A 24367-nucleotide genomic window follows, 5' to 3' on the forward strand; every position below is an offset into this window, starting at 1 on the left:
AAACAAAGCGGCTTTTGTTTCCCGGTGGGGTTATTGTGCTGGTCCTTCGGGCTGCCCGGACCCCCCACCGCTCCACGGCTTTTTCTCCATGTAAAGTCACCCCGACCCCTTTCTGCGCTCTCAGATGTCAGGGAATCACACCCCGGGTCGGGCTCACGGAAACGCCTCCCAGCGCCCGCCCCGAGGCTGCCGGCCCGCGGCCCCACCAGCCCATCCCCGTGGCAGCGCGGCTGCACCCGCAGCAGGACTCGGTGGCTCTGGGACACGCAGAGACCTTCCTCGCTCCTGCTGCACCCACAGGACGTGTGTCGGATGTGCGAGTGGCGAGGGAGCTCCAGCCTCAGCAGCCCTTGGCCAGCTGCTCCTTGTCCTTGTCCTTGTCCTGCTCCTGCTCCTGGCCACAGTCCCGGCCCGTGGTCCCTGATGCCTGGTCCTGGTCTCTGGCCCCAGGGCTTGGTCTGCTCCTGGTCCCTGTCCCAGGCAGGACGAGGCAGGCTGGGGAGGATGGGGGTCCCCAAGCAGGACGTGATGGGGACGTGTGGGTGGGGGCGGGATGGGCTCCCGCCGCGCCGGCCGCTGCTGACTTCCAGACATTCCTCCTGTGCGTGGCCGGCACCACCTCGGCTCATAACGTGATTAAAAGATTAAAATCTCTCAGTTCAGCAGCAAGCAGCAAATGAAGCTTGAGACAGGGATGCTGAGGGGCTGCGGTGCCCGAGGCCCCCGTGACGGCAGCGTGGCACCCAGGGAAGGGCAGCCAAGGCCATCCGGGCAGGTGGCTGCTGGTGCCACAGCCCTGCCTCCAAAAATCCCCTCGGGTGGGCACAGCCGGCCCCTTGGTGAAGCCCTAATTCCCCCCCCCCCCCCTTCTCAGTTACTGCCCGGAGTTGGTTGGTTTGTGGTGGTTTGGCCTCATTCCTGGCCCCACTGACCAGGCTGGCCATCCCGCTGCTGAGCTGCCCCCCCGGCGCTGTGCCGTGGTGCTGGCACAGGCCAGAGCTGCTGCGGGCCCACGGGCGAGCCCAGAGGGGCAACCAGCCTTCGGGGGGGGGCAGGACACACAGTGGGGAGAGCACGGCACCAGCCCCATGCCAGGTGACATCCCAGTCAGGTCCCTCCCTGCCTGCAGCCTGTTGGCACCCACCGAGGGTGCGCTGACATCCTCGGTCCTTGTTCGGGGGCTGGATGGGCACGTCCCTGCTGAGACCCGCCAGCTCGTGGCACCCAGACCCAGTGGGGAGCCGGGGAGGACGCGGCGGGTACAGCTCCCCCCGGAAGGTGCGGGGGTGCCCGGTGTCAAACCTGCTCGAGCGCTTCCCCTCGGCCTGGCCCGCGCTCGCAGCGGGAGCTGTTTCTCTTGTAACCACGATGAAGCTGCGGCTGGAAGTGCCGCGGGGGCTCAGGACACGAGTCTTGACCAACCCAAACAGCGCTGGGTCGGGTGAGCAGCGGGCGCTGCCAGCTCTGCACGCACCGTCCCGGCACCCCGGCGCTGCAGAAACGGTGCGGGGGGGGAAACCGAGGCCGAACCCACCCGTGGGGCCTCTGCGCCCCTCCCCGTCCCCCAGTCTGGGCTGGGGCAGGCACAGAGGGCAGGGCCCAGCTCGGACACGCTGCTCCCAGTACAGACACGCTGCTCCCAGTACAGACGTGTTGCTCCCAGCATGGAGCTGCTGCAGGGGAGTGACAGGGCGCAGAGGCAGCCCCCACCTGCCACCCTTCTCCGGGCCATGCAGGGCACCGTCCCGCTCCGCACCGAAAATAGAGCTGATGGATTGTCCCCAGGGCTGGCAAAAGATTTCCTGGGGGCTGCGACCAAGTCGTTGCCCAGGGAGGCAGCGCAGCCTGGCAGGGAGCCTGGCCTCGTCCCGGTCCCCCCTGGGCCACTCCATCTGGGTCCCCCCTGGCACGGCAGAGCCCGGTGGTCCCCAGCCCCTCCCTGGGGAGCAGGGGGCTCAGTGCCAGCGCCCCAGCCCTCGTGCTGAGCCCCCGGCCCGTCAGCTGCCCGTGCTGGCAAGGGTTTGGTGGGAGAACACCGGCGCTGCCGGGGGCCCCGGCCGCTCTCCGGAGAGCCGCAGGGTGACGCGAGGCCGCTGGCGCTGCGGCCGCCAACCTTGACCGGCAGCGGGAAAGGGCCGGGCGGCAGCGGCGGCCGGAGGGAAGGGAGGGGAGCTGTGGGCCTTGGCGGTGCTGCCGCTGACTCACTCACCAGTGGAAACAGAAATCTGTTCCCAGGCTCAGCGCTGCCGCCTCCAAACCACCCCAAATGCCCCTCAGGGTGGTGGGGTGCACCCTGCAAGCGCCCCTTCCCCGGCAGCCCCCGCGGGAGCCGCTCTCACGGCCGGGCCCTGCTCGCCCCTACCAGGGGCCTTCTCCATCACCCTGCGGATGCGCAGCCAGGCTGGCGGGGAGCCCGGAGCCCCGACACGCAGTGGCCGCCCCATCTGCTGGGAGCCCAAGGGCCACCTTTGTCCAGGAGCCCCCAGGATGGCGGGAGCAGGGCCCGGTGCCTGCGCCCAGACACTGCCCGTATTCATGGGAGCAGTGGGACCGGGGCAGCGCGGGGACGAGTCCTCCCCCAGCCCGGCCAACAAAACGGGCATTGAGGAGAGGGCGGCTGCCCCGGGCAGACCTGGGCTGCCCGCGTGGCTGGCGGGACGCGGCGCTCACAACGCGGAGCTTGTCGTCAGCCAGATGCACCAGACGCCGCTCGCACGCAGCCGTGGGGGGACGTGAGGGGAGCGGGTGGCACGGCCAAGGGCGCGTGGGCGCTCCCAAGCTTCCCCCTGCCCTGCACAGCACCTTGTGTGTCCCACCACGTGCAGAACCAGGGTCAGCCCTCGGCGTTAGCGCTCAGGAGAGCGGCTGAGGAGCCGTTCCCCAGGAGGGAGGCGACGAGAGCGATGCCAGGAGCATTAGAAGAGCTGGGGTGTGCATCCACCGCAGCAAACACCAGCCAAGGGAGGAGGAGCCCAAGCTTTTCCACCCAGACCTTGCACAACTTGCATCTGCCCCTGCCCTCTGCAGCTACCCGGACCTTCTAGTGCTGCTCAAGCAGCAGGATCAGGCCCAGGAGCGGGCTCTGCCAGCACCCAGAGCCACCAGCCGCCCTTGGCCAGAGCCTGCTGTGCCGGGGAGTTGGGGAGGGAAACATCTGGACCTGCTGAACGCTTTCCAGGGCACGCGGCCAGGGCTCCCTGCGCGGTGGCATCGGCCCTGGGCCGTGCCCCGCCGTCAGCCAGCAGCTGTTCCTCCGTCCTCATCTCCACCCTGGAAATTATTTATTTGCTGAAGAACAGCTTTCCCCGGGAAGTCTGCTCTAATGCTGTGGGACATCTTCAGTTACAAGGGAAAAATATAAACAGTTTGAGCCTCGGAGGCCCTGACGCTCTGCAAACACCGGTGCTAAACCCAGGGCTGGCGGCGGCCGCTGCGCGGGGTCAGCGCAGGACAGCGGCGGGGTCCCCCAGCACCCTTCCTGCACCCAGGCAGCACCGTGCCGGGGGGTGACAGAGCCCATGGGCTGCCCACAGTGCTGTCCGGCCCCTAGGAAGGCAGCGCAGCCTTGGGGGGGCTCCGGGGGGAGTTGCCCTTTGCTGGGGTCCCCCTCCCCGCTGCGCTGAGGCCCGGGCAGCCCCGTGGCCACGCCGGTAACTCCTCCACGTGCCCCTCCGAGCACAACTGGCACCGGCATGGGTGCAGGCTGCGGGCCAGCGTGTTTACCTTATGTTTTCTGCTCTTAGTTGGTTTTGCTCCGCCCTGTAACAGATTTGCAGAGTTTGCAGCCGGCTGTTTTGCAGCAGCAGCTTCTGCCGGGGAGCTGGGACAACACGGCATCCTCCGGGGCTGGCAGGTAAGGCGGGAGCTGGCACCGACCGCTGATGCCCTGCGGAGATGGGGACCTGGGGATACAGGCCAGAACAGGCACCCGCCTTGCTCTCACAGTAGGAACAAGCGTCCCCACCCGCACGCTGGAGGGAGCTTGTGGGAAAGGCCATCACTTCACTCTGCGTCCGGCCAGACCATCAGCAAGCCGCTCCCAGTAACTTAAAGGGCTGCTTGTCCGTGGGACGTCTCCTCTAACAGCACAGGGTGATGAAAGGGCCGGACTGGTTGGTTTTGCCACCCTGCTACGGGTGGAAGGAGTAACCCAGCCCCAGGATTCAGTGCAGTGCCAGAAGCCCCTTTCCCTCCTCAAATGGCTGCGGTGGATCGTGCACAAACTGAAGCTTGAGCTGTTCCCCCCCCGCCCCCCCTCCCCGTACCCCCTCGGCTCCAGCATGGGGATGGCTCCTGGGCGCAGTCCCGGCTTCCCCACCAAGCCCCTGGCAAGTCGCCCAGCCCCTCCCGCTGGCTGAGCACTGTGCCAGAGCCCCTCACCTGAGGGGGCTGCCCGCGCTGCCCACAACCACCCTCTGGGCAGCGAGTGCCGCGCCCTGGGGCAGCCCGAGGGGGCACCGAGCTCAGCACCCTCCGGTTTGTTCTCTGTTCATGTGGGGGTATAGAAAAGCTTTGAAAAAAACCACAGAATCATCAAGGTTGGAAAAGCCCTTGAAGATCATCCTGTCCAACCATTACCCTCACACTGACCGTTCCCAACTCCACCAGATCCCTCAGCGCTGGGTCAACCCGACTCTTCAACCCCTCCAGGGATGGGGACTCCCCCCCTGCCCTGGGCAGCCCATTCCAACGCCCAACAACCCCTTCTGCAAAGAAATACTTCCTAAGAGCCAGTCTGACCCTGGCCTGGTGCAGCTTGAGGCCATTCCCTCTTGTCCTACCAGCAGGTTGCAACCGAAACCCCCGTTAGATACTGGAGAAGTTGTACAAACTGAGTTACCTGCAAAGGGAGCCTTGCCCCCAGCAGGCAGCTGCAGCACAGACCTCCAGAGGAGCCTTCCAACCCCAATCCCTCCATCCGCCTGCGCCCTGTAGAACTGCAGACACACAAACACCAGCAAAACCCTCCGGCTTGTGCCTTCAGGGTGCTCAGAGGTACCAGCTTCCAGCCGCTGTTCACCTGTCCCTGCAGCTCAGGCACACAGTGCAGGATGTCTCTGGGCAGGATGGCGCTATCCAAACCTGTGACTTCTCCTTGAACGTTCAGTGCAGGCTCATTAAGGTTTTTTTTTTTTCCCTTTTTTGTTTCTCCCCCTTTGTTACTGGCTCTTAACTGGCATGTTAGTGATCTGATAACAATCAGACCTTTCAGATAGCAGCTATTTCCCCTCAGGCACCCCCTGGGGCTGTCACCAAAGCCTCTGCCCTGCACCCACCGTCTTCCCATCTCCATTTTCAAGCCACCCAGGAGCAGACTCTGGAAGGCCATGAGGGCAGCGTTACCCACGTTTGCTTTTCCGCCTCAGGAGCCACAAGGCTCCCCTCGGCCGCGCAACTTGAGCAGGCAATGCCTCTCCAAAAGAAAAGAGAAGCCCAAACGCTTTTTTGCAGCCGTCCCGACGCCCGGCACGGGGGAGCAGCCCCTCTCCCAGGCATCAGGCTCCTGGGACAGCAGCGTGTGGCCCCGGGATCCTGGCAGTGCTGTGGCTCCAGCTTCTCCTGGAGGTGAAAAGCATGTCCTTCTGCTGGAGTGGCTTGCTGCTGGCAGGCTACTCGGAAAGGGCAACGCCGAAGTGTTCCATAACCTGCCTGCCTGGATGGGAGCGTGACCACGAGCCACAGGACCAGCTCGCACAGGCACCGCGCCGGCCGGCGGCACGCTTCGGCAGTGGGGACAGCACGGGGCCCGGAGGGCTGCCAGGCTGGCTCTCCCTCCCTGCCAAACGTATCGCGTTCGTATCGCGTTCGGGGCCACGCTAAGCTCCTAACAAAGCCATCACACAGCCAGCGCTGGCGTCACTGTAACGCTATCCCTCCTAACAGCTCAATATATGGGAAATTCACTCCACTGCATGCAATGAGACCTCTCTCTGGTTAAAACTTGAGGCTTAAAAATCCTTCAGATCTATGCTAAATTGAGCGAGCAGAATTAACATATTTTTTCCTAAACAGAATCTGGATCCAATCTAAGGACTCCCTAACGGGCAGGGAATTTTCCATGTTAGAATGTTTTAGCTACACTAACACAAACCACGAGCACGGCATCACAAACGCTCCAGCAGCGCTGCGCAGCTCTTCCTTCCATCAGAACCAAAAAAGGCCTTTGGAAACGCAGCTCCATCGCCGAGTTCCATGGGGCTCCGTGGGGGACGGAAAGCCAAACTCTTTAATTAGCTCAGCACTTCACAGGTGAGAGCGTGGAACCCCCAGACCGGGGAGTGCCCTGGACCTTTAGAGCTAACAACTTTCTAGTTCAGCTTTTCTCAAGTCTGGTTTCCTGATTCCACTTGACCTCAACCAGTCTCCACACGCACAGAAAACCAACACTGGGCCCAAAACTATCACAGCCCCGGCATTTTCCCAGCACTTAACTGGAGCTGAGCTCCCTCTCTTCCCACCCCGCAGCGCTTTGTGCTGACGGCCCAGTCGGACCAGCCCATCCAAAAGCAACACCTGCGTGTCACTACAAACAGTCCGGGGAAACCGGGACTCTGGCGCTACAACTAGCTGTGCCAGGATCCAAAGCAAGGGCTGACAGCATTCTTCGGTTTCGGTGAAGTTTACCAGAACACCTCAGCAAGTCAGTTCATCTCTGTAACACTTAAATACCAGCACAAGACAAAAACTTTAAGCATTTACTCTTAAGCTACTGAAGTGATGAACACCGTCCCACCGTAAACATCTGCATTGAGTTTCCATTTTAAATCAATCTCAAGTTAAACACTTTTTACACGTTAAGTTGAACCAGCTTCACTGATCTGCACTCACGTGCCTGTTCTTAAGCGAGGAAAATGGCCTTAAACTGCAAGTTAAGTTAGTATTTTCATTAGCAATAAAAGTTCAAATAAACGTTCTGTGAATCCTCTCATTTTTTCTTCATAAAGCTGATCACTTCTTCATCCCACCACTACCAAAAAAACCACCAGTGACAGCTTCCAAACAAAATTCCATTTAATGAGACATACTCAGCCAACACAATTAAGAATTTTCAGCACTCTGCAGTTTTATGCCTTGATGGCGTATTTCCGGACAGGGTACAAACGTTCTTTTCGCTGCTGTTTTTTGGTCTTCAGATTTTCTTCATGCTTATTTAATCTGCGTCGCATGGCACGAGTCTTCTTCGGCCGCAGATCAAGAGGCTTATACTTTTTACCCTGTTTGCAAAAATACACAAGTTTGAGCAGTTGCCAGGCAGCAACAGGGTGCACGAGCTCACAGAGAGCCGAGCTGCCTGCAAGAACACCAGCAGTGCCTTAAGCTGCTTCTTACTGGGACTGTCGTTACGGACTAGAAGTGTAAGGGAACTTCTCACCGCTGGGAAACAAGAGTTGATTCTGACTTCTGTACCAGTTGTGCTAGCTTTGATTCAGACTTAAGTAATGCTTAATCTTACAAGCCCCAGTTTTCCGGCACCTCTGGAAAAGTTCTTCTTTTCCTATTCTATATAATCCCAACCCCAAGAGGTAATATTCTAAAAGTTACAGAAACTTATTGGGATAAAAAAATGATTAAAATTTAGGAAAGAGAGTATCTGCACTTCTGGAAACTGCATCTCCTAGAAAGTGTACTACACACCAGAGGAGCGATGCTGCCCAGAAGACTCCTGGCAAAAGCAGATTTGCACTAAGTGTACAGAATTTAGGATAGTCTTGCAATAATATTTAAAAAAGAACCATACCTAGACAACTTTAAAACTGAACATAGAGTCTTGAGTTTTAAGTTGTTAAGTAATAATCTACAAAATGAGTTCCCTCCTACAAACTAGGTATTTGAAAATAGCACGAGAAAAAAGACCACTCTGCAAGATGTTTGGCCTTACCTTGTAAAACTTCCTCAAGTTCTCCTTCTGGGTCTGATTGATGACAGTTAAGACCCTGGCAATGGATTTACGCACCACACGTCTGCAGGAGGGAAAACAAGAGCATGTCTCAGCACATACTGAAAGAGAAGCACCGCAGATTTAAAACCCGGTGTACCGAAAGCGTGTACGCGCTACAGCCACGCAACTCCCGTCGTAGCAAAACACCAGCAACTTCCAGCACATCTCAGCTCCACGGGCTCCGAGCAAAGAGACGCACAAAGCGATTTTCAAGCCTACAATTACTCATTCCTCTTCCGTACCACTTTTTTTCTCGTTTTACAGCGCAAGGTAACCACCCAGACGCTGAAAGCACCTCTCGAACACAGCGCGCCGCGGCCCCCCCAGGCGTCAGCTCCCACACGGCAGCGGCTGGAGGCCGCGGCTCTCGCAGCCCCCGCTCAGGCTCGGGTAAGCTCCTCCGCGGCCTCCCCGCGGCCCCCCCCGCCGCGCGGGTGCTGACCGGGCCGGGGCCTCGCCGCCGGGCCGGGCCCGACCCCACTTACATCTTGGAGAGCTTAGAAGCGGCGCCGCCAGTCACCTTGGCCACCCGAAGCTGCGACAACTCCACCTTCAGATCGTCCAGCTGCTTCAGCAGCTCCTCCTTCTTCTTCCCGCGCAGGTCTCGGGCCTTGATCTTGGCCTGCGGGCGGCGGACAGGCCGTCAGCCCCGCTCCCGGGGCCCCGCCGCGCCCCCTCCGCCGGCCCGCTGCGGCCTTCCTCAACCCACCGCCCCGCGGCCTCCCGCCGCCCCTCAGGCCCCACAGCGCCGCCCGCCCTCGCCCCCTCCCCACATCGCGACGGTGGCGGCCCGGCCGGCGGCCCGGTGCCCGCGCGGATGCCGCCGGATTGCGCGGGCCGCGGCGGGGCAGCGCTCACCATGATGGCGGCACCGGCGCAGCGCGGGGCGGAAAGGACGGGAGCCGGGCGGGGACAGGAGGCGGAGGGCGCTGCCGGACGGAGCCTACCAACCCGCGGGGGGAGGAGCCTGCGCGCTCTGCAACCCCCCTCTCGGCAGCAGCGCAGTGGTACCGCCCGCGGGCGCTGACAGGGGAGCGGCGGGGCAGCGCCGCCGGCCCCGGGGCACCGGCCCCTCGGGAGGGGGCTGCTGCGCGCCGCTCCGCCGCGGCGGCTCCGTGCTGCCGCTGCCGCCCCGCTCTCCCCCTCTCCTTTTGTGCAGCCGCCGCAGCGCTGTCAGAGCGGAGCCGGTGTGCTGGCGCCGGCCGAGGTGCGGCACTCTTACCCCGACAGCGCGGGGGACGTGACGACGGGCGGGGCGGGAGCGGCCACCGCGGCGGAGTGGTGCAGCGGTAGAGCCGTGCGCGCAGGTGGCCGGGGAGAGCGGAGCGGGCCCGGTGGGACCGGCCGGGCCGGGCCTGCCCGCGCGGTGGCGCCGCCTCCCGCCGTATCCAGGCAGCCGCGCCGTGCCTCACCGGCCCCGCGCGGGAGGGGCTCCCGAGTGACGGCCCGCGCCGCCAATCCGAGAGCCGCCTCGCCGTTAGCCCGGGCGCTCCCCCAATAGGAGCGGGCGGGGGCGGGGCGAGGCCGGCCCAGACTAGCGTGAGGCGGCAGCCGCGCTCCGCGCAGCCGGAGCCTTCGCGGCGGCGGCGGCTTTGCCCGGGAGCTGGCGGACGCGGCGCGGATGGTGAGAGGAGCCGCTCGGCAGCGCCTGCCCCGCACCGGCCCGGCCTCCAGGTGCGGGGGGGCGGAGCGGCGGCGCGGGCGGGAGCGGGCGGGGCGGCGGCGGCGCGGGCGGGCGGCGGCGGCGGCTGCGGGCGCCTCGGGGCAGGCCCGGCGGCGGCGCGTCCCTCGGCGCTGTCTCGCCCCTCACCGCTGTCTCGCCCCCGCAGAGCTCCAGGCCCGGCGGAGAAGCCCTGCCGCAAGCGGAAGCCCAGGTAAGGCGGGAGCGGGCGGCGCGGCAGGTGCGGGCGGGGGCGGCCGGGGCATCCCCCGGCGGCGGGACCGGCTCGGCGGCCGCCTCAGGCGCCTTCCGGAACGAGCCGCCGCTTCGCCGGGGGGTCTGAGCCCGGTGCCGAGGCTGAGGGGCGGCGATGGCGGGGGCGGCTGCCGAGGCCCTGTGCCTGGGCGCGCGGAGCCGTGCTCACCGCTGTTCACTGCGAACGGAGGAGAGAAACGCGGTGGGACACGTCTTCTGCTTAGGCCTGGACTCGCGACGGACCTGCAGCAATTACCAAAACCGCCTCCTCTTTATGAACTTCTCAATCTCTAGGTTATCTTCCCTCTCGCCTCTCCCAGTGGGGGAGGCTGTGGGTGTTTAGCGTCCAGCTGACAGGTAGCTGCATTTCTGCGTCGCCAGTGGATCCTGGATTTTACCTGAGCTGCCTGTGCAGTGCTGGATAGCCAGACTGCAAGTTCGGCACAATCATCGTGGATGTGTTCTGATTCTAAACTTTTACCTCAGCGCCTCCCCCTTCACCAAATTCATGTTTCGTACTGAGAAATGCTCTGGACAAGGAGTTATGTGAAATGCCCTTGGGGATAGAAGCTGGATGACTGTTACGTGGTGTCATCCCCCCAAAATTTCTTGCCCGTTACTGGCTATAAAAATGTCAGTAACCAAAGGCTGCCCTAGATAAAACATTCAGGATCAAGACTGCAGGTTTTCAGAGTCTGGATCTAATCTCCCACCACAGAATAGGACTTGTTTTTGTTAAAGTCTGAGTTGCACTTCTGTAATTTAATAACCAGGCGCCAAGCTTCCAGGCTTAAGCTGTGTCTCAGCCAAGCAATTCTAGTCCTCCAACCTGCAAAATGGGTCCCTTAATATAAAAAATGGTTAGATTTTGGAAGAGCTGTCCAAATGCAATCTGTAATTCTCGGCATCTTGTTTAAGCTAATGCAGAGCAGCTCTGTGGGACCATATGATGACTAAAATGCTAGTGTGAGTCTCCCAGCGTGCATATGCTCTCCCACCATTCCTGCAGGCGACAGAACCGTGGTGTTGGTAGCAGCCTTTGGAAATCATAGAAGATCATCCTGGTATGGATCTTGCTGGGGAGGTTTGCAGGTGTGGTCACTGCCTGGTGCATCTTCTCACCTTGTGTGAACCCTGTTGCCTAAAGAGCCGTTTCGTCCCTCGCTGTCGAGGGAGCCGTTAAGAAGCGTGACACCTGACTGTAGATCGTGTTTGTAGAAAAGAAGGTGCTTTGTTTTCAGATCGGATAAGTCAGTCTCTTTTAAGATGTTTTGATAAATTGGATCACAATTTATGTTAAATGAAAGAAACAATGAGGTATTTAATGAGAAGCGAAGAGCTTCTGGGCTGCCAAAATAATACAGAGAGCATACGCAAATGTGATAGCCAGGTTCTTTGCTACAGAAAATATAAAAACCATTCATAGAAACTATATGGAGAGAAGAAATATTTTGCTGTGCTACGAAGGAGATTGTGATCGTTGTTTTATCTTGAAACATAGGTACAATACAGCATCAGAATTCAATTGGCAATCCACGTCCCTTACAAACATTGGAAGATTTTATCACAAAGATGACTAGTTGGGCTAAGCCCTGCGTGTGAGAACGATACAGACAGCAGCCCGGTGTTGTGTGTTCACGGTGCTGGGTTGAGAAGCTAGATCTACAAGTGATAAAATGCTGAAAGTGCTTAGCAGTGGGAGGAACACACAGCCTGCCTGTATTGTTATTCATTTCTGTGTTACTGTTCTATTTGGTGGAGGGAAGTAATAAAAATGGAGAATAACAATTCAAAACATTGAGGAGCTTATAACCTGAGTCAGTTCTGCATTGAAATTAAATTGTGTTGTCCATACTGGTGCACCGGAGGCATAGATTTACGCAGGTGGGAGGATGGGGGCTGTAGCTCTCCCTCCTCTGCTGCCAGCGCCGCTCCTGTCACATGATGTGACTGCACAGTCCTCTGCTCGCACTGCAGCTGCGCTCGCCCTGGCGTGTGCCAGTCAGATTTCGCCTCTTTTTGCATCACTTTTATTCTGGTTTAGCTTTGTTGGCCTGAAATGGAATTGTCGATAAACTGCCACGGTATAAATGGATAATGGGAATTCATTTGATCGTCTGGACGTGTTACTTTCTTGGCTTATCTTTTATTCTACATGGTGCACTTTGGGCAAGGAAGGAAGAGTTCTGATGTGAAAGCCTATTCTGAGGTGATGTTATAGCCTAAAGAGCTAAAATGTGACAGTATTTTAAACAAAAAACCCCAACGCCCCACCACCAACTCCCGACAGCATGATACAGCTATCGGAGTCTTATCACAGAAATCTGTGTGTTGATGTCTTTTTTTTTTTTGCAGAACTTTTCATAGGTTTTTTTTTCATAAAAATGTTCAGTTGGAGCAATCTTTGTAGAAGGAAAATGAGGACCTGTACATGCAGGTTTTAGAATCATTTTCTTTGGTATTCTTGCATAAGAACGTTCTGCAGGCTTGGCTTTCATAGCCAAATCGCTGTCTTTAGGCACATAAGCTCTTTTCTGGATATGTAGTTTTTTAACCAGGCTAGAAACAGAGGTATGGAAGGGGGTATGTGTTGCAGCAGAAGGAAACAGTTTAAAGGAGTGGACCAAATTGTGTGTGGGAGCTGCATGGCGGGTCAAACAGAGGTCTGTTTCTATAAAGTATGTAAGTTAGCTGCCAACACAAATATTACCTAGCGTTTTACATGTGCTGAGAGAAGGCAGCACAGCCCTGCAACAGGAATAGAATAGAATAACCATCAATCTGGTTCCCTGAGGATGTCAGTCAAGAAAGGAAGTGTGCGATGCCAAAAAGCCTGGATGGAACAGCAGGTTTAGAGGACTCGTCGTTTGAAGTATTTTTAATTATTGCTATTACTATAATGGAACACAGACTAGAAGCTGAATTTTTTAAATATAATTACAGCAGAAGTCAGCAGAGGGATTTCTCTGCTGCGTGGCAGAGGAACGGTCCAGGAGCAGCTCCTGCTCAGGAGGGTGAATTCCCAGAGGGATGCCGTTCCCCGGGCAGTTCCCAACGCGCTGGCAGCTTACCACCAAACGCCGTCTTGGAGGGAAGAAGTGGACTGAACGGATCAAAAAGCTTTCCTGAGCTTGTACTGCATTCTCTTTTGTCAGAGTCCGGTTCCAGTTGGAAGGCAGCCATGGACACCTTGGCTGAGAATGCTGACAAGGTGCTGAGTGTGAGGGTAACTGCCCTCCTGATCGGACGCTGCCCGGAACTGCTGTTGGGGCCATCTAGGAAATAATTTGACTTGCTAGAAAGAAGTCTCTCCATCACATTAGCATCACGCTACATTGTAGAGCAACCGTTCTGTTTTGAATTAATGAGTGCACATCAAAGAGTTAAAACATCAGTTGTTTTCTGAGTAAGGAAAGAAAAAAAATCTATCTTGTAACTCGGATGCTTTTCAGGAACTTGGCCGCTCTAGATGCAAGAGGCATGTGCTTTTCCGCCCTGCTTTAGGTGATGGCTTAGTTCAAGGGGGCCCAGATTTGGCTCAGTCAACAGTTGTGTTGGCGTTTTGCCATCAAATGTGCATAAAATGGAGCTGACTGCAATTCCCTCCTCACTCTAACATGGAGGGGCAGCCCGGAGAGACCTGAGGCCCCGGTATGCCTTGCTGTAGGTTGACTTGGCTGTGAGAGTTACACTGGGATGTGCGATCCCTGCAGCATAAGCTGGTGTATTGTGATTTGATCGTTGCTTTCAAGTCCCTGGACTGTATTTTTGGTGGCTTGTCATAACTAATGCATTTCAACCCTTGTTGTGCCTGTGTTTCCAAAATCTTTCTCCCTTCTCACAGTGGCTTACATGCTTTTCCAGATGTACGAGGCTCATACCTCATTTGCAGTCTCTTCCTATGATTTTGTGGCTTATGTGCAGTGCCATAAAATCAAGATAAAACACAACTGGCATTTTAGCTGCTCCAAGAACACCGTGTGTAAATAAACCACTAAATAGTTTAACTTGTGAAATGTAAATACACACAGCTCAGCCCGCCACAGCTGATGGTGTTTTTCTATCTCCCTTCTTCCCCTCCCACCCCTTCCAAGAGGAGGCTAGCCTGATGTTCTCTTTTCTATTGCTCTTTCATACAATGCAAATGACTGCTAAGTACCATGTAGGTGGCATGCAGGCACCACCACAGATTCAAGATTGGAGTTTGGATGAAAGGAAACACTTGTGTCCCTTTCCACATTGCTTCTGAACCATCTTCTGGGGATTCCTGGACTCCAGTGACCCAGAAACTCTGCCTTGGTCTGACTTTGAGCTTGAGCTCATTTTTAGTAGCGAACTAGTTAAGTCAGTAGAAGAGTAGAGGCCCAACTGTGATGACATTTTTAGCCTTTGCCCTTTGTTCATCCTATACACAAAAGGTCATGAACTGCAGTGAAAGAGGGATCACAGAGGGCGCGGAAGGGACAAAGGTGGAACAAATTGCCAGTGGCAGAATCATAAAGAAGAGAAGCAGAAGTTTTGTGTTATGAAGGTAATTGAAAAAGGCCACGTGCATCCCGCGGTGATATCATGACTCTTGTATTTAAAGTGAGTCCGCCCATAGTGAATGTAGAAGACTCTGCTGGTAAGGTGTGGCTTAGATGATCTCAATGCAGAAGGCAGGAAGGGGCGACACTCTGTTTCCATGGTATGATGTTAATGAGCAGCTCGCGTTGTTCTGGGAGAAAAGATGCCAAAGCTGCAGTCCTGGATACAGACAGGTGTGCTTTAGGCAATAAAAGGATTTTTAAAGGTGTGTAAAACAAATTAAAAGCCTGATTCTATAGACTAAGCACTTATTTGAAGCTAAAATAATAGGATTGGCACTGCATGCTGGATATTCAAACTCGTTTGACTTGGAATGGAGTTGAATGTTTGGCGTTGGCTGTTTCCCTGCAGGAAGCCTTGAGAATGTTCCTGCTGAGGTGTCAAAGGTAATGCAGAGGTGGCAGCTCACATTAACTCTGAGGTCTTAATTTGAGACAGTGTTTGCAGATCTTCTGGTCTTCTGGTATGCTGAGGAATGAACTACACATCCATGTGAAAGTATTAAACTTTAAGTTTGCAGTAATAAAATTCTTGTATAACTGTGTGTGCCTGCTATCTGTCACTTCCACTCGCTATAGCAGTGTGCATCTGGAGAATTGTGTGTGTGTGTTTTTATCTTGTTTTCTTATATATCCCCTTCCCTCTCTTTTCCCCTTTTTAGGAAACAAAGTTTTTGCAATTGCACAGTCAGGTTTCCTCTTTTCTCATCTTCTCCAAGCAGCCTTTAAATCACTTGTCTGATGTAGCCAGTGTTGCTATAGGGAGAGAAGGGTCCTGACGACTATCTAGCGAGTAATTTTCACAGAACTCAAAGGAAGCTGAAGGAGAGCGACGTGTTTGGTGCATCTATTAAAGGGAAGCGCAGACAGAAGAGAGTTGTTGTTGTGTAGGAGGCATCTGGCCAGCCACTCGGTGCGTGGGGAGTCCCGGGACAGCTGAAGCAGTTCCCTTTGCTGGGCGGGAGAGCTGGGGTGGTTGTGATGGGGAGGGAAAGATCCACAGGGCATGGACGGGGCTTCCTCTTGCTGTGAAAGAAGATGGCTGGCTGTGCACGAGTGTATGGGCTAGTGTCACAGGCTCAGCTGGGTTTGTATGTTTTTATTATTTTTATAAAATGTCTTCCCTCTTGCTTAACCTTTAGAGATAGTACTACTTTTGCAAGTTAGCTGTAAAAATGGTACATTTTAGTAGAAAAAATACTTTCGTGGAGAATTCCCAGTAGGAGTAGAACCGGTTGCGTTTGCAGGTGATTTTCAGTCAGCCACCCTGGAATTTGTTTACAGAATACAAGTTTTTCAGCCCCCTAGTTCATGCTGCATTTCTCCTTAGTGCCCTTTTGAAACAAGCAAACATCCAGGCAGAGAGAACAGGATTTGACCAGCGTTATCAGCTAAATAAAATAGCTACTTGTTTCTCTTTCTTCAGTTACATTTTCAGTTGCTTTTTATTGTTGCGTTCGAACAAAAAAATGTCTCCAAAGCCTGGGCTCTGCCCAAGCCCTTTTCATTGTGTATTCTGTGTGCATGTTTATCCAGCAGTGAGCATAGCTGGTACAGAAACGCTCTAGTTGTTAAGCTAGGCCTGGGTATTGCTGCCCTTCTGGACTGCTGACCCTACCAGGAGCCCCGGCATGGGCTCAGCCTGCTCGCAGATGCCTCCCGCAGCGCCCGAGCGAGCTACTGTAAAAGGAGCTTGGTAGGTCTGAAGAGCTGCAGCCACTGCAGTGCAGACGTGCCCCGAGGTGAACAGTGGTTGGGGATGAGAAATGTCTGTGTTTGCTTCCAACTTTTACTAAAAACCCTGGAATAATAAAGGACTCCTTTTTTTTCTTTTTTTTTCCCCTCATATATTTTATAAAGAAATGGTCTGACGTGTAACTGCTCCTTGTCGTTCCCTCTGAAGTGCTGACTCCAGCAGGCTGAAGCTTTCAGTGTGTGCACGCTCGTGTGCATGGTGGGGGGGTGTTATTTATTTATTTCAGTGTTCCTTGAGTAGAACCGAGTGGTGTCTCGGGAGCTTCGGGACAGCGGCTCTCAACGGAGAATTAGGTATTCTGGCGAGAGGAATGAATTTGGGTTCTAATTAATTTTGTGTTGTCTGAGGCTCTGTCAGGACTAGCACTCTGAGCAGATTACATGGAAACGCACAGATGGCTTTCCCAAAACGTGCAGTATAGCTTTGAAAGAAAACACAAGAGGCGAGTATGCCAGTCTGTGTAAGAAAAGGAGAGGCGAATAGAGAGCAAAGGTAGACATCTTACTTGATGAAGGTAAAATCGGGAGTTTCTCGGTAGAGATTTGAGACATGATGGTTCCAGGCTTTGGGTATGACTGATCAACGGCTTAGTTTTATCTGTGTTACTAATTTATGGATAAGAGGTAGATACCAACGGGGCATCTGGCTTTAGATCACATCCCCTTTTGGCAGTGATGCTGTTGGAGATGTGTCAGGATGAAAAGTGAAAAGAGAGCTGGTCTCCTTGACTCAGGGTTTGAGACTTTTAAAATCCTGGTACATTGGACTGTATTTTCCACTACTGGTTTCTGTGGAGAGCAGTTCTAATAACGTCTTAGTTTGGGGAAATTCCTGTATCAACAAGATAGACATAGAAAGTGTGTTTGCTTTTGCTTTTTGGTTACCACTTGCATCTCTAAGTAAGGAGTGGGAAGCATTTGAAAAACAGTTTATATTTCTGTGCTGTGATTTCCTGATTAAAATGGTAAAACTCTCCATGGAGCTGTGAATCAGGATGCAGCCATCACTTACCCTTATCATTAGCTCACTTGTCTAAACACATACTTCCTGCTCAACTCCAGAATTTTAATAATAATCAGAGCCTCAACTGTAAACATTGTATCTGATGCAAGCAATGAAACTCCAGATCAGCAAGAGTTTAAGTCTTGTAGTTGGTATGGCAGTTCACTGTCCTGTATTACATCTGTCACAGGATATTCTGATTCTCAGGCTAAAGGTTAATCAATATGGTCAACACACCCTAGTTCACGGCTTGGTTTGCAGTTCTCTGTCTTCAGGCGGGTGGCTGAAAGAAACAAGAGCATTTCTTCCAAAAAAAGAGAATGTTCTTCCTCTTATCCCCGTCCCCAGCATTAACCGTCCTGGGTTGTCCTGTTGGGTTTGCACCTGCTGGCCTGTTCAGAAGGTTGTCTGTGGGTTATGTAAGGCACAGAGCTCAGTGATCAAAACAGCTGGAGCCTGAAATAAAATACAGATTCTTGTTCTAATTTTAGCCAAGAAGCTTCACTGGGACACGTTGATCAGTTCTCTACATTGTAATAAATTTGTTCCTGTGCATAGTGTGAATGTTTAACATCCAGACTTTATCTTTGGAGGGCTGGAACACCCTGGCGATCAGTATTTGTGAGGTGTGTGAGGTCACCTGTTAAATGATGCAACGAGTGACGTGTTCTCATTTTTTGGAAGAGTTGCTTCTGAAAGATGTGCTTATACTTACAAAATCATACTTTTTTTTTTTTTTCTGAAAGTGATAGTTTAAAGTATAAATGTATAAAAATTTAAGACTAAATTCTTCTGGTTTTGAAGTAAGACAGACGGGTTGTATATCACGGTGTGAAGTATCTGTGCTCCACACTGCTTGTGTTCAGTAGCACAGACTCTAATTTCCTTGGTAAAATACCAGACAGAACAAATACACCGCTAAAGTCTTTGAGATTGTTTGCCTCTAGTAGTACAAGATGAGAGTTTTAAGTCTAATGCTGATGCTCTAGTGAGAAGAGAGTTGTTCTTTCAATTGACTGTTTAGGTGAAATAGATAAAATGCTGCTAATAGGTACTCACAGCTTTTATCCTCTAAATACTCATGTGATGAGACTGTCCAGGTTGACTGGAAGGCTGGAGACACTCAAGATTCCACAACTGAGCAGAAGCCAGGGCTTAAAAAAAGACAGATGGGTTGTGCAAGTGCTCTGTCAGGAGGTCAAGGCGCCGCGTCCAGCCAGCTCTGCAATGCAGCTCAGGAAACTGCCCCTGATTCTACCTGTCCTTACTCAACAGAGTTCCATACTCCTACCTGCCACCTGTGCAGTATGCCATACAGTTGCAGTATCACTAAATTTTCTGTGGAATGAGGTTTTATTTGCTTGGAAGCGCTAGGTGTGAATTCTGACCACCCGCTTCTAGCAGGCAGCTGAAGGGCAGGTTATGGTGATCCTAAGTAATAAATCTGCCTAAGGGGGTGCATGTGCAATACAGTTATTTAACACATCCATGCTTGACTGTCGTTGTCAGCCTGATTTCCCTGAACCAGAGTATTCTTTCACTGTTCACAAAGCGTGCCTCGCTTCACAGGCCTGAGTCTGTGGGGAGTGCATACCGTTGACTTCAGCACTCTTTTTCCCTTCCAGCTGAGCCTGGAAAACCTTAGCCAAAAGACGGCAAACCACAGGGAAGTGGAAACGTGTGATGTAAGTGACACATAACTTTAAAAATACTGGCTAGCATCATGAAACTTTCATCCGTTTCCCATACCCCTCCTCCCGCTGCCTGTCAGCTCCAGCTGCTTTGCACGGTGTTGCCATCCTCTGGGGTGCCTGTAAGCTCTTCTACCCTGGGTGCTGCAACGGGATGAATTTGTAGATTCTATTAATGTGTTGTACTGAGCAAACCTGGAATTGTGCGTTCTGAGAGTGTTGGAAAGAACCTGGCACACCAAGTGCGGTGCTTGGCTAGCACAATTCTTCTGCCTTGTATGGCCTGAGGAGTTGGCAAAATCTTTGAGAAAATACTAAGTTCTGCTGGAAGTCACCATTTTCTGACTTATTTTAACAGTCTTTTAAACCAATGTTTCAGTGTCTCCTTTTGCAGACTCTGGAGATCATTTTTTTAACATGTGCTACTTAAGAAAAAAGAAGAAAAATTGTCATGCAGAACAGCCCAACAATTTCTTTTGCATGACAGAAAGCAAAAAGCATCAAACACAAGAACAAAAAATTAAGTAGGTGATATTTCTGGTATAGCTGGGCTGTCAAAACTGGGACAGCTGTCTGTTTGCAGAAGAGAAGCACACATCTGTGGAGTTTCTTCTAGTATCACAGAGAAGGAGAGGTCCACATTGTGGATGCACTACTGGTTGCATTTTATTTATATTTTTCATTTGGAGCTTAGCAGTCCCTGAGGAAAGGGCGATGTCAGTAGCTATATTCCTCCCTTTGCTGTGCCCACTTGCTGTTTCTAATAATAATTCTTTCTCCTGTCTGTAATGCTGCTGCATTACAACAGCCTTTAGTGCAGGGAAGACCTCCTCCTTTCCAGAGCTGCTCGTGATAGTAGTTTGTTCTTTGTACAGCACCAAATACCACCCCCTCCAGAGCATGACAAGCCAAAACCAGTGCATGAGAGAACTGTTTTCCTTCTCTGGAAAAGCCAGCTTCACATATCATTTAACGGCTCCCGTTGTCCTTTTTCTTTCCATCTTCCCTTCCCATCTTTCCTTCATATTCAGGCATGTGCTGTGGCTGAGTGAAACCAGGGTTTAAATTGCAGCAGCGCCTGTCTCATGTCTGTAACCAAAATGCTTCTTTGAGTTTGAGATATGTAGAAAAATTACCTTCTGGCAGCTTTTCTAAAGATATCTCCCAGAGGGAAATTGTCATGATTATTACCACTCTGCTTAATTCTTCACTGCTTTTATTTCTTTCTTGGTTGAAGCCCTTATTTCTTTTCCTGATTATTTTTTCCTATAAGGAAAACTTCGCTTGCCCATGATGTGATTCAGTCTGAATATTTTTTTATAATGTACTTTCTGATGGTGTTATTTTATAATCATTGTGAAGATAAATTTGATGTGTAGTGAGTAAGAAACCAGTCCATTCTGAGCAGGACTCGTGCTTACTTTTAAAGTGTAACCTTTAAGGATTTTCAATAGAACTTTCCAGTACACCATGTACGTGTGTAAAGACACTGGATATATAGGTACTGCTGTTTTCTAAGTGCTGTATGTGGCAGAGGCAGAATATGCCTTAAATTATCCTGCAAGAGAGTGAAACTTGATCTCATTCATCGTCACTGTCCAAAGTTGGTTATTTGGAGCATACTGGTCCTGTCATCCCAGTGGTGCTGTGGCTCTTGCCTCTGTTCTGTCCCACAGGCAGTTGTGCTTACATCTTCAGGTCATTAAGAACAGAGATAGTTTCATAACTGTGTGGGTAACTAAGGCTTCATTTCATTCTACTTTTAACTGTGATTTAGCTGTTTTATTATAAAGTAACCCAGAAACAAAGAGGACACATTGAGGCTTCTGTGTTTAATTTGTTATGTACTAATGGAATTGTTTTTCAGAAGCACCCAGAGTCTTCTCCATTCATTCTGATGTCTTAGATTGAGTGTCTGGTCACTCCCCTCCCTCTAAAAGTGTCCCCTCCCTCTAAAAGCGTCAGTAGAAAATGAGATTAATATTTGCATTTATCTCACTGTTTAGGTGTTTAAAGTTGAGTGAGAGGGATACACCATCACACTGTTTGACAAACAATGAAGTTAGGCTAAGCATGTCTGAAAAGCTGGTAGATAATTTTTACTGACCGTGATACAGGGCAGATATTTTTGAGTTTCTCAGAGAGATTTCTGTTCACAGACCTTTTTAGAATAAGCATTGCATGTGTAATTCAAAGCATGCTGATGAAAGTATGCATTCCGTGTTTTATTCCAGGTCTAACATGCAAGTCTTTCTTTTATGTCATATGAAATACATATGGCAATCCAGATGAGAACCAGGTAGAAGGCGTATTTGGAATGCTGAATGGTAGGGATGTTTTCACACAGCACCTGTGATGAGTTTTTAGTTTACTACTATTAGCTGTATTTCAGTCTTTTTTGTATCAACATCCTATTGCTGAGTATTGGTTTTCATGGAAATTAAAATCGTGGACAAACTTAGAAGTTTTAGCAGAAGGTCTGTGAAAATTTTGCCATCTCACACACACAGAGTTTGAGCTGCAGTACCTCAATGATATAAGTACAGCTCTTTGTTTTAAAGCACTGTTTTGGACACGTTCAGTAACAGTGCTTCACAATGGTCACCTTCCCCAGAACACTGAGAGCATCCCCTGTTTGTGATGGCCATCCTCTGCTTAAATCATAGAAAATGTAGGCGTACTAACATGCAGTGGGACTGTTACATTTTTCAACACAGTCTAGTTTTTATGGTCTTTGCTAAGTTCAGGGGACATACAGTTGTATGGGAAGTCTCTTATGGTTGTAGTAAGACTGGCTGGCAGGCAGGCCCTCTGTACATAAAAACCAAAGTTGTTCTGTGCAAATGAACCTGAACCTTTTCTAAGATACTCATTTTACAGGATACAGGGTTTTGTTGTCTTCCCCCTGAACTAATAATCTATCTCTGTATCTAATTAATTTTTTGTTCTCCCATCCCTTCCTTTCATATGTGTGTTTCTGGTGCTTCACACTTTTTTTTTTTTTTTTTTAGGTCTCTGCTTTTTGTGCTTGTGGCAACTTTACTTTAAAGGGGAACTTGATCAGACATTTGTTGATATTTTGATCTCTAAAGCAATACAAGCTAAAGTCCTGATGTATATATGTTGGTGTATGTGGTTTTTTAAGATGTCAGCTTATGCAGCTGTAAAGTGAAGATGTAATGTTGCAGGTTACTGTAGTTTCACATCTTGTGTGGAACAGTCTGTTTTACCAGTAGGGATTCTTTTCTGGAGATAAGTTTGAGTGACTGAGACTTAACATCATGTCCTCGCTTTCAAAAAGTAAATCCCTGACTACTCTAAGTGTGCTCCTTTTGTATGCTTCTCCATGTAAGTCTCTGCCTCTTACTCCTCACCCCAGCTATTTAATACCACGTTTTAGCCTGAACTCAGGCTACTGGTTGCCTTAATACCATCTGTGTGGCTTGATTGCAACAATCATTTTTTCATTTCTTAACCTGTGAATAAAGGAAAAACTGAATGTGCTAGCGGAGCGTCTCCAGGGTATGCTAATCTTTCAGGTCTCTGTGCAGTGTCAGAACGTGCTTAAATGTGGTTTGTTTCCTAGGCTCCTCATCAGCAGTCTCGGATGAGAAGACAGGTTGTTCCCTCTGCTTTTGGCAGTTTCCTTCCATGAGCAGAAAAGGTGCTTTTGCCCTCTGCTTCAGTAATAGGTCCAAACCCACGTGCCAACAGCCGTACAGGAGGCTGACCGTACAGAATATTCTCCAATGTATTGTTTTCAGTTTGGTAATCTTTTTTCCTCTTCTTCTCTCTTTTCCTTTTATTTTTTTCCCTCTTGATTTTTTTTTTTTTCCTTATTTCTCTCCCTTCTAACTTTCCACAAACTAATATTGTGCTAAATATTTAGGAACTGTCAGGGCTTGGAGTAGGCTTTCAAAATACACCTTAATTGTCTATAACCTGAAGGAGGTCTTTCTCTCCTTTCTCTGCAGCAAGTATTTTTCCTGCCTTCTGATACCTTTCAGGCCAGCAGGCAGTGAATTTTCTAGCATATCTTTTATCGATTGCATAAGTGGCCCTCTTTGCCGTGGCTCTAGTGGCCTCCCTCAGTGCGAGAACTGCAGTTGGCTTTACTTGCCTGCGCCAGGGCTAACACCAATTCAGTTGGCCAATGTCAGCAGCGGTTGGGGTAGTTGCATAGTACAACTAAGTGTAGCATAGAACAAAATTGACTTTACCATTAAATTAAAGGCATGCTATACAGGCTGTATGAAACATACTTTGCAATTTAAGCAAGCTCCTCAATTTTTGAAAATGTGTCCGAAGCTGCTCTAGAGTGCCTGGGCTACCACAGCGGAGCGCTGCAGGATCCGAGGGCATCGCCGCAGGATTTAGGTCACCCTTGCTGCGGAGCACACAGGACCTGGGGTACTGTCCCTCTTCCTGAAATTCCCAACTCACCTCCTGGCTACTTCTGACATCGCTTTTTCAGCTCTCACTGTTCGCTTTGATTTCATATGTTGTGCTTTAAGTACTCGGTGTTGTTTGTTTTGTGCTGTGTGAATGTAAATGTTGAGAGATTTCAAACACAGGCTGGTGCTTCACAATATTGTGTTCTGCTTGCGAGGCTCATGCCAGCAGCGTTTGACATCTGGTTGGTATGTTTTGACCTCCCTTACGCTGTCTGGCACCCATATTGTGGTTACCTGACAATACCTAGATACTTCCTACCTTTTTCTGGAACTCCTCAACAAGCGGTTTGTGCCGCGCGCCCCTTGGCCTTGCACTAGTGCTCTAGTGCCCTGGCACGTGGGTGTGTCAAGACAAGTGAATGTGTGCTGCATCTTGTCTAAACTGGGAGATCATGGAACTGCTTGGTAGGCAGGCTGTGCTCATGAATTTATCCCCAGAAGCTGGGCAGGAATGCCAATTTCTGCTGTATTTGGTAGGCATGAAGTGTTTCTAAAGTCGGTTTGGTTATTGTGAAGGTTTTCATGACAATTGATGAAAGATGCTTCTGGGTACTTTCCAATGACTGTAAGGAGCTAGCTCTGCCATTTTCTGGCTTGAATTGGGGCTTGTAGGTAATTATTTGTGCAAATAGCATCCAAACAGAGCTTCTGCACAAATGGAAACTTGTTGCTTAACAAAAGTGCTTACCAGAACTGGTAGAGAAGTTGCTGAAAGTAAAAGCTGTGCATTTGCCCAGTTAGAGGTGTGTTTATCCTGCACTAAAATTCTTAGAGAGCGCAGAAGAGCTGAAGACCTGGCAGCCATTTTCAGAGGAGCATGGTTTGTGGCTGCAGTTGAGAAATCTGTTGCTCACTTTTGGATGATCAAAAGGATAATTTTGTATCTGTATGTTTCAAGTAAGATTTTAAAAGCCACTCTGCCTTTATAGGCTTTCATATTCCCTTACTTATTCAGTACTAGGATTATCTACATTATATCTTAGTTTTTGTTCAGGTGATTACTGTACAATATGACATTTTGCTC

The 24367-nt window shown here is 51.4% G+C and overlaps 2 protein-coding genes across 15 annotated transcripts in view; one reads left to right on the forward strand and one right to left on the reverse strand.

Moving 5' to 3' along the window:
* Positions 1–6993: 6993 nt before the first annotated feature.
* On the reverse strand, positions 6994–8921 carry RPL35 (ribosomal protein L35). The gene is made up of 4 exons (XM_074846525.1): positions 8798–8921; positions 8425–8561; positions 7880–7961; positions 6994–7214 (listed from the first exon to the last, which is right to left on the reverse strand). The coding sequence occupies exons 1-4, from the start codon at positions 8798–8800 to the stop codon at positions 7065–7067; spliced, it is 372 nt and encodes a 123-aa protein (XP_074702626.1). The 5' UTR covers positions 8801–8921; the 3' UTR covers positions 6994–7064.
* Positions 8922–9007: 86 nt separating this feature from the next.
* The window catches only part of SCAI (suppressor of cancer cell invasion), a 44783-nt gene continuing 29423 nt past the window's right edge, over positions 9008–24367 (forward strand). For 3 of the 14 annotated variants that reach the window (XR_012625871.1, XM_074846502.1, XM_074846513.1), the window contains exons 1-2: positions 9010–9613; positions 9769–9813. Coding sequence is in view for 8 of the 14 variants with exons in the window: in XM_074846502.1 (XP_074702603.1) it covers positions 9561–9613; positions 9769–9813 (98 nt within the window). In the remaining 6 variants the exon portion in view is untranslated. Of the gene's footprint in view, positions 9614–9768; positions 9814–18823; positions 18884–22475; positions 23300–24367 lie in introns of those variants that run through there. The other 11 variants (XM_074846503.1, XM_074846505.1, XM_074846509.1 and 8 more) reach the window with 10 other exon arrangements.

This window comes from Strix aluco, chromosome 20, assembly GCF_031877795.1.
Source record: "Strix aluco isolate bStrAlu1 chromosome 20, bStrAlu1.hap1, whole genome shotgun sequence".
NCBI lineage: Eukaryota > Metazoa > Chordata > Aves > Strigiformes > Strigidae > Strix > Strix aluco.

Excerpts from the sequence above, each read along its gene's own strand:
- RPL35 (XM_074846525.1), bottom strand. Across the intron at positions 7,962-8,424 it reads GCTTCTAAGCTCTCCAAGAT|ACGTGTGGTGCGTAAATCCA; the intron begins GTAAGTGGGGTC and ends TCCCTCCTGCAG. Across the intron at positions 7,215-7,879 it reads ACTTGAGGAAGTTTTACAAG|GGTAAAAAGTATAAGCCTCT; the intron begins GTAAGGCCAAAC and ends TTTTGCAAACAG.